Below are 9760 nucleotides of genomic sequence, written 5' to 3'. Positions count from 1 at the left end.
TCCAATCTAGTTAGTATGCCTTGCATCAACCATTTGTCACCACTTTAGTTCATTTTCCTATTTCAAGTTTCTAGATTTTGTTTATATGCTCCTCACTGTTATTTTCATGGACCATTATTTAGTATTTTGAAACTTTTTTCTCAACAGCTACATGCAACCATCTGTGACCACTTTAGTTGCTTTTGTATTTGGAAGTTTATGGAATTAGTTTATATGCTCTTACTGTTATTTTGACAAACCATTATTAAGTTTTTTGAAACATTTTTTTCAGCAGTTACATGCCACCTTTTTTTTAATTGTTTACAACAATCAAATTAAGGATTTCACAAATGAATTAATTATAATATTATCTATGCATATGACATGATTTGACTAAATTGCCTACCTATTAACAAATATTAAAGTCGTACAAAATTTACAATGTAAAATAATAAGGCATAATATTAAAGTGGTATGATATTTATAATGTAAAATAATAAATCATTCACGTGAAACTCTACTACAAATAATACTACTCGAGTAATAATCACGTTTACTCTAGATGTAATACATTACTTAATTTACTTGTATTGTTGCGTGTAAATATAAATAAATTACTTGAAAATCCGTAGTAATTCATTTGCTTTTGAATATTCAAATTACATTATCCCTACACATATAACATGCACCCACAGTAAGAAAAATAAACCATTAGTTTAATAAATGACATATATATATTAGTTTAATGTATCATATATTATATATATATATGACAATTTTTATATAGAGGCTTTATTTTAAGTCCTATCAGTGAGGTTCTCAGTGTTCTCGATCCTTGAATGGTTTTCAGTGTGGTTTTTTTTATGACCGTGTATATTGGAGTTGTTTATAACATCATGTAAATTTTCAGAAAATTTCAAATAGTTTACAGTACCGAAAATTAGGTTCAAACATGTTGCATGCGTGACTAATTTTTTTGATGTGCGTGAAAAACAACATGTTTGAACCTAGTTTTTGTGTTGTAAACTATTCAAAATTTTTAGAAAATTTGCAAGAAGAACTACAATATACACTCTTAAAATAAATCGCGCCGAAAACTGTTCACCGGAACAATAATGAAGATTCCAATCGGCTTATATATATATATAAAAATTGAGATCATATTATTTTATTAATATCAGCTGCGGACCGATCTGAAAAAGTGGTGGATGCGTGTGCATCCATCGCCTATAAAGATATATGTATATATAAAGGATCAAGTTGAAATTGAATCCGCTTACTTCTGCAATCTTTGCTAGATTGGAAATTTTTGAAGGGGATCCAATTCCTCTATATTTAGTGAAAGAATCATTAAATCAAGTAAATATCGAATTATATCATGCCTTTTTATCATTGAACCAGAACGAACCAAAACCAAAGCAAGGTAATTATGCAGAACAGCATCGTCACATGATAATATGATTTTATTTCGTGTTAATAACCTTATCTACAACTACTAATAATAACTTGAGGCATTTTGCATAACTAAGAAAATGCAGTATTATATAATCATAATTATCCAAGCCAAATGTGACCCCCCATCAATAAGACCAGAAATTAAAGGCCTGATCTTCAACTTGAAATCCAAAGTTACAGCAAGCTTCAAACTTGGGGATACATGGTAATGACAATGGCAATGGAGGCGGTAAAAAGCTCTGGCTCATGAGATTACAATTACTGCTGTTTTTGTTGTTATTATCATCTTCGTCTTGAGAATAATCTGACTGGTCCGTTGGTTCAAACATATGAGAAGAATCAGCTGGCTCCAATATGGAGCAATAGTTCTCTGCATAGTTTGGACTATCTGAGTCAAAAACATCACTTTTAGCAGAGCTTGCATCTTCATGTTTGCATACCACCATTGTTGCCACATTTGAAACAGTTTCAGAGACTACTGTTTTCACAATTGGGTTTTCAGGTTCTGTGTTTTCCGAATTTTTCTTAGTATCTTTCTCTTCGCTAAGCAACTTTTCATTAAGGGAATTGACCTGTATAGATGAACAAAAATATATTAAATTTAAAATCCATTATGATCTTAACTCAATCTATATGTTTCAGACAAGAACAACCCGAGTAGAAGTAGTGTATTGTATTTTTACCTCATTTTTCAAAGTTTCACTCTCTTTGAGAAGAATGTCGTAGTCATACTTTAGTCTGTCGTAGCTGGTTTGCAATGAGTCGTATTCCTTCTCCAACTGTTTGGTCTTGTATCGAGCTCGCCGGTTTTGAAACCAGACTGCTACTTGCCGAGGCTGCAAGCCGAGCTCTTTAGCAAGTTGGACTTTTCTTTCGGGTTCAAGCTTGTTCTCTAGCTCAAAGTTTTTCTCGAGAAACTGAACTTGATTGGCTGAGAGCCGCCTTTTCTTTCCTGGTTGATGAAAGCATCCATCGTAATCATCATCGACATTATCATCATCTTTGTCATGTGGTTGGAAAAAGGACCCATCTGTGGAATCTCCTCCGCCAACACTTTCGAAACTAAGCATGGATTTTGAACCTGAAATGAGGACCAATCACATCATTAGATGGTTAGAAACAGAGGATGAAGATAATAGTTTAGTTCAGAAGATCAAAACTTTAGCAGCAGATCACTGTCTTTTTAACCAAACTAGGCCACATCTTGATGCACACATATGTATTGGTTTGCACGTCTTTCATTGAAATTTGCTTTAATCCAACAAAAGAAGAGCATCTATGAGTTAGAAAGCATCAAAGTCTGCAAATCTAGATGCACCAGTTCATACCAAAAAAGTCAACCAAGAAAGACCAAGCACGGTGATTTTTGAAGTGGGATTTTTTTTAAAAGAAAGGGGATCAATAAAGAGAAAAACAAACAACAATCCCAATAATAGATTAGGGCTAGTACAGAGTGAAAGTAGCTAAAAAGAAAGGCCTTTGAGAAAAATGAAAGGAAAAAGCAAAACCTCAAAAGAGTTGGCTAGTTACCTTGAAAAGATGAGGAAGAGCTGGGAATCCAAAGAGACTTGAGAACATCAGAATTACAGGGAAGCCTATCGTCTTGTAGTAGAATGGACATGTTGGAACCTCCATAGACTTTTCCACTCGCCATAGCTTTTGTTTAGTGTATTCTTTTGTTCTTAGTTTAAAACAGTGCGTATAAGAATTCTCAAGGTGGGCCTTATTCTCAAATGGACATGAAAGGCTTGTGACGAAAGAAGCTGGTGGTATTAATCACTGTAAAGTGGAAATACTGAGAGATTGAGCTCATACCCATCCCTCAGAAGCAGGTGCACTGCTATGAAAATTATTTTTGCTTGGAGATGAAATCACTCAAAAGTGCCAGACCTAGTTTTCCATGAATTCTTTCAACTTTAATAGAGATAAGTCTTCTTAGTCTACAAGAGAGACAGGGAGAGAGATTTTTGTTCTCTGATTGAAAGAAATGGGCATTGAAAGAGAGAAGAGATTCCTCTATGGGGTGGAGTGTTTAATGGGGTTATAAAGCGGAAGAGCTTGTTGAAGAGACGGGGACCTTGGTTATTATCTATGTAGTTCAGAAAATTACCACATTACCCCTGATGTAGTTCAATGAAAATGACTGTCATTTAGATTTTTTTAAATTTAAAATAAATAGAAAATAGATGTAGTTGTACCCGAATTACTTTTAAAACAACTTGTGAGTTAAATGCTCATGTTTTGAGAAATTTGAAGAGGATTTTGTTTTTCACCTTAAAGAAAAAATAGAAAAATAGGCATAAAATCACTTAATTTTTGAAGACATTTTATAACACGGTGACAATAAAATCAATCATAATAGAAATGACAATCATTACAGAAAAAGATAAAAACAATAAAATTACAAATAAAGATTATGGGATGGAGTTTCAAAAGTCCAAAACGGTATAGAAAATAGAGAGTTGATGTATATAGAAGGGTAATAGGGTAAAAGAAAAGGAGAAAGAGTGAGTAGCTGTAGATGACAACGAGGAGGGGAGAAAGAAAACAAAAGCAACATGTCCAATCAATCACAATCAGATGGAAGCTCGGAATTTGGGGAGGGACAGAGAGAGATGGTGATGAGTCATAACCCCCCAAAGCCCCCTTAACCTTTGCCTTATTCCTTCTTTTTTTAGCAAACCTACTTACTCTTACTATTTATTGAGCGAAATTTGAGTTTCTATGCTTATTAACGAGGGGTTCTAACTAAAAAAAATACTACGTATTTAAATCATTTAAAAAAGTGGAGATTTTTTTGGCAAAAAAAAAAAAAAGTGGAGATTTTGTTGATAATACTCAAAATATACGTCTTCTAATTTTTCTCATCTACTCATCTTTTCTCTTCCTTCTCTCTCATTCCTCTCAATTCTCTCTCTAGCCAAAAAATCAATGAGAAAACTCAATGTAATAATAAGTATTCATCACTCAGATACTAAAATTCTACATTTTGAACAGATTTGGGCATGCCTTTTGGGTTTTTTTTTTGTAATTTTTTTTAGATCTGAAATTTTGAAATCTGCAGAAAATCGACGTGATTCGATGGTACTCGATGCCAGCTCGATGGGGCCTTCAAAATTAAGATTTTCATGAAAATAATTGATGTTGCTCAATGGTGGTCCGATGGTGGTCGATGCGATTCTTGCAAGATACGTAATTTTTCACTCGGATGTCTGTTTGTGGTATTTTTCAAATCTGAAACTCTGAAATTTTTAAAAAATTGACTTTGCTTGATTGTTACTCGATGATGCTCGATACCAGCTTGATGGGGCCTATAAATAAAGATTTTCATGAAAAAAAAAATCGACCTTGCTTGATGGTGGTTCAATGCAATTATTGTAAGAGACATTATTTTTTACTCGAGTGTCCGTTCGGGGTGATTTTTTTTGGGTATTTTTTTTATATCTACACGTTTTAGATGTTCACATATGTATTTTCAAAGTTTATAACTTGCATACTGTTAGAATAACAGAATAACCAATTCTAACACAAACATACGAAAATATATCTTGAACATGAGGTATGTTTTGCATTTTGTATTTTTTTTTTCAAGATTTATATTTCACAAATGTATATATACACATCTCAAACGTGTAGATTTTGAAAAAAATACCAAAAGTAAAAACAAAAATCATCTCAAACAGACACGCGAGTGAAAAATTACGTATCATGCAAGAATCACATCGAACACTATCGAACAACATCGATTTTTTTCATGAAAATCTTGATTTTGAAGGCCCCATCGAGCTGTCATCGAGCACCTCGAACCACATCAATTTTGTACATATTTCAAAGTTTTCAGATTTGAAAAAAAATCTCAAAAATCATGCCAAGGTCGGTTCGAAATGGAATATTTTAGTGTCCTAAGTGAGGAATATTTTCTATTACATTGGGTTCTCTTATCATTTACCTTACCCATGGATTTTTTTTCTAGAGAGAGAGTAGAGAGGAATGGGTTGAGTGAAAGAGAGGGAAGAGAGAAGAGGAAGTGGATAGGAAAAATTATGGGAGGGATATTTTGGGTATTATAAAAATATTTAACAATTTTTTGAAATAATTAGAAGGACTAGCATATAATTTTATTTTGGACACCTCATTAAGCATAAAAAAAATCAAATTTCCCTTTGCTAATCACACCCCTCACTCTACCTAGCTCTGGCTTCTCTTATTAGCTCCCCCCAACCAGTGCCCCTTATGCCGATCCGCCACGTTTATTGAATCAGCTCCTCATTCTTCTTGAGTTCTTTTTTCTGGATAAAGATTCAAAATTATAGCTAAGGAAATGAAGAAGAAGAAGGAGGAGGAGAAGAAGAAGAAGAAGAAGAGTAGAATTCTATATAACGAAAATGAAAAGACTAACTACTGCATGAGAAGCTTTTTATGTTGCTATGTATTTATATATTAGTATAGACTTATAGGGTATGTTTTTCTTTATTTGTTGTAACCATTCTCAATGAGTTTTTTATTCAGTCTCACAAAAGACCCTATCAAAACTTTACTTTTACTATTTTATCTTATATTTTTATGATATATCATACATCAAATTCTTTATATTATTTTTACATCATTTAAATATTATATTTATAAATATTATTTATTTATTAAAAACAAAGAAAAAATTTGAAAAAACAAATTAATAAAAAATACTAATGGGGAGAAAGGAAAATAATAATTTTTTTTAATGAAGATGTAAAAGTTTAGCTATATTTAGTAAAAAAAAAATTATTGCTTTTAGAGCCTATCTATTATAGCTAAATATTTATAGCACTCAATGGAATTGAATTTTAAGTCATTTGCTATATATATATATATATATATATATTTTACATATTTGGTAGTTTAGAGCAACCTAGCAATCTCTGGGACATCTCTTAGTAACCCTAGCTACTAATGACATAATTGTATTTTAAAGCATTGAAGTTTGATGTGATTTGAACTCATTTAAATTTGCATTAAGTAATAGGGCTTTTCCTTGATTATAAATATAGAAAAAATTTATAGTGGGGACATAACTTTTTTCTCCACCGGTAGGGACATTTCCATTTTTAGCATGTAAAGAAATTATAACTTATTTTTTTATATGAAGATGTATATTGTAGTTATAATAGACATTTTACTAGTTTTTAGAAAATTTCATATAATTTACGATGCCGAAAAGCAAACTTCAAAACCATCTATTTTACACACGTATAAAACAATTCAAAATAACTTGTGTTTTGTGTTTTCGTCACATGAATAGGTCACAATCTAATTTTTTTTATATGACGATGTATAATATCGTTATTTAGAACATCCCACAATTTTTTGTGAAATTTCAAATAATTTATGGTCTCAAAAACATAAAACAGGTTGTTTTGAAGCTTGTTTTATACACGTGTGAAATAATTTGTTTTGAAACATATTTTGGACACCGTAAATTATTCGAAATTTTCTAAAAACTGGTTAGAGGTTCTAAATAACTACATTGTATACCGTCTTATAAAATAATTTGGATTATAATTTTTCACGTGCCAAAAATAAAAACGTCACTACCGATAAAGACAAAAGACATGTCCCCATAGTAGAAATTTCATATAAATATATATCTTTAAAGTAAATTTACATACCAACACCGCAATAAATGAGGTACAATAGCTAAATATGTAAAATATAGCTCAAAATCCATGAAATGATACTTATACGAGATGATGTATAAAAAATAAGGTGTTTAATTAAGATACAATAAACATATATCATTCTCCACATTTAGCTACATACTATTCATCATTATTATTTTTAATTTCTCTCTCATTCTTTCTCTTTCATCTTAAATTATTTTAATAAATAAATAATATCTAAAAATATAATATTTAAATGTTGTAAAAATAAAATATATAGAAATTCATGTATGGTCTAATGTAAAAATTTAAGGTAAAATAAAGAAAAAGTAAGATTTTAGTGATGTATTTTGAAAAATAGAATAGAAAAGATATTGTAAGTGAGCTTAAATTTTCTACTACCATTGTTATTTTAAAAATATTAATTATTTGTTTATTTTTATCTGTATACGTGAAATTAAAATGTGAATACATCTTCTTGAACTTTGTTACTTAGAGCACTCCCAATGAATGAGCTAAAATGTGTTATTCTTTATAATATAGAGAAAAAATGATTAAGTAGTCTTCCAATGGGTGATGTAAAGTTATAATTTTTTACCTAAATGAATAGTATTTCTCTATATGTAGTGAAACACTATTCATCAAGCTATAAATATTTTACTATTTTTTTTATAAACTTTTGTATATATATATGTGAGTATGATACTATTATTGTTGACGCGGTTCTTCGCCAACAGGTAATTAAGAAAATAAGAGGAAGGGATTAGTGCTTTGTAATGAACCGAAATAGATGGATGATCTTTTTTTGGACTGGTGACACGAAATACGTTTTTTTAGGTGGTCCAAGGGTTAAAATCCTTCTACTCTACCAGTCAATATTATTGCTATCTGCCTGATATTCTTTTACAGGGTATTTCCTTATACAATAGAATCCAACCCTTTGCAACTCCCAGGGTCTCCATATTTATAGGAGAGGGCACCTGGGGGTTGGTAAGGGGGGTCATCCCGTGACCTTCTTATCTATCATATCACTTCTGTGACATTCATGATTAATTCCTAAAACCTGACACATGAAGTGTGGTCTAATCAATAGGTAAGGGGGATAATGGGCCGCACTGCCCAACCCAGTCGTGGGTGCCTGAATACGCACGTTCATGCTGCGTGTCCGAGAAGTCAGGGATATATCCGACACGTGATGTCTGATATATGCACGCTTACCTTGCGTGGTTGACTTTACAAGAGGTCATGGCTTCCAACTCCAGCTCGTGGCACGAGCTGGATGCCCCCTCGACCTGTGGCCTTCACAGTCCTGACTCGGTCCTTGAGTAGTCTTTGCGAACCTTTTGGATACCCGAGCTAACGAGGTAGGACCTGACGACAGCAGCTCCGGTCATGGGGGATCCACGTGGCTGATATGATTTAGGTCGTATCTCAGCTCTCTAATAGCCCGTTGGAAAATTAGGGCGTACATTTGCCCCCCAAGCCCCTGCTTGTGGTACACGACTTCGTGTAGGGCCACAGTAGGGGCTTTTAGGCTTCCCCATGAACTCTTCATATTCCACATTTTATGCAGGCGCCGAATACGTGGAACATCGTGGTTGGTGACGGTACGTCTTCCGAGAACCACATTAAATGGCATAGCCTATACTCAGCCGTCGTTTCGCCTTTCGAGTGGAGAGCCTTGGATCCCACATCAGAGCAATCCAACGGCCCTCCTCACGTGGCCTTTCACGTATATAAAAGGGGTGGCCACCTTACGCATGGCCCACCCGGTCATTCAAAAAAATTATGAACCTTCCACTTTCTTCTCTCTTCTTCATCTTCAAAAGAAAAACCCTCTTCTTTCCGGCCGCCATTCCCAGCACTCAAGAAATTCAGGTGTAAGGGCTCCCTTGAAGCTTTGGAATCAACTACTCCGACGAAGCCCCAACCCAGACGATCCCTTCATCCTCTTCTCAACCAGAATACTCCGTAAGTCCCCTGACTGTGCATGTTTTGAAATTATTTTTCACTGTAGCCTAGGTAAATATATTACTGTAGCTGCATGCAAGGTTTTGTTGGTTTTTTGTGGGCATGAAGGGTGAAAGCCTTTTAGGTTGGGGTATCGCTTGTAGTAGAAAACCATTTAGGAACACGGTTTATAGGGTGCATTTTCTGGGGAAATTTTCTGGGTAGGATTTTCGGTATGGTGGTTTAAAATATCCAGTATTTTTGGGTGCAAAACCGGGTAGCTTAGGGGACATGCCTCACATACGATTTTGCATCTCTTGCCTACTGAAACTTTCCCTCCAAGGCAAATTTTCACCCTGACCCTCCTGACACACGAATCTTGAGCAATCGGGGATCTGTTGGGAGCATAGGCGCGTGTTCATAGAACCGTGTGGTCTCACTCTCCACGAGCTGAGATTACCTCAGCTCGTGCAAAGAAAACTCCTTTTCTTGATTCTCCCTTATTCCTAGGTCGCCTTTTCTGAAAATTTCTTCTTTTGTTTGCTAGGCGACCAGATGGGACCCAAGAAGAGCGCTTCTAAGAGGATCGCAGGCAGCTCGTCTTCCCAACAATCCAAGGGAAAAGAGGTGATGACAGACTCCCCCATTCCTGTCTTCGGGCCGGCCGTGGAGCGGGAGCTCGAGGTGGCACCCGACGCTTTCTTCGAGGCCGAGAGGATCGTCTCGAAGATCACCGACCA

The 9760-nt window shown here is 34.3% G+C and overlaps 1 protein-coding gene across 1 annotated transcript; it reads right to left on the bottom strand.

The window, feature by feature from the left end:
• Positions 1-1424: 1424 nt before the first annotated feature.
• On the bottom strand, positions 1425-3477 carry LOC133823128 (homeobox-leucine zipper protein ATHB-54-like). Its single transcript, XM_062255732.1, has 3 exons — positions 2965-3477; positions 2118-2515; positions 1425-2006 (listed from the first exon to the last, which is right to left on the bottom strand). The coding sequence occupies exons 1-3, from the start codon at positions 3086-3088 to the stop codon at positions 1560-1562; spliced, it is 969 nt and encodes a 322-aa protein (XP_062111716.1). The 5' UTR covers positions 3089-3477; the 3' UTR covers positions 1425-1559.
• Positions 3478-9760: the final 6283 nt, after the last annotated feature.

This window comes from Humulus lupulus, chromosome 3 (genome assembly GCF_963169125.1).
Source record: "Humulus lupulus chromosome 3, drHumLupu1.1, whole genome shotgun sequence".
In the NCBI taxonomy this organism is placed as follows: domain Eukaryota; kingdom Viridiplantae; phylum Streptophyta; class Magnoliopsida; order Rosales; family Cannabaceae; genus Humulus; species Humulus lupulus.
The sequence above is the reverse complement of the archived record's forward strand: the minus strand, read 5'-3'. Positions and strand labels throughout refer to the sequence as shown.

Bases quoted from the DNA above. Each gene is read 5' to 3' on its own strand.
- LOC133823128 (XM_062255732.1), bottom strand. From the start codon at position 3,088: ATGGCGAGTGGAAAAGTCTATGGAGGTTCCAACATGTCCATTCTACTA. The intron at 2,516-2,964 runs GTAACTAGCCAA...TCCTCATTTCAG, and splicing joins CTCTTCCTCATCTTTTCAAG to GTTCAAAATCCATGCTTAGT. The intron at 2,007-2,117 runs GTAAAAATACAA...TCATCTATACAG, and splicing joins GTGAAACTTTGAAAAATGAG to GTCAATTCCCTTAATGAAAA.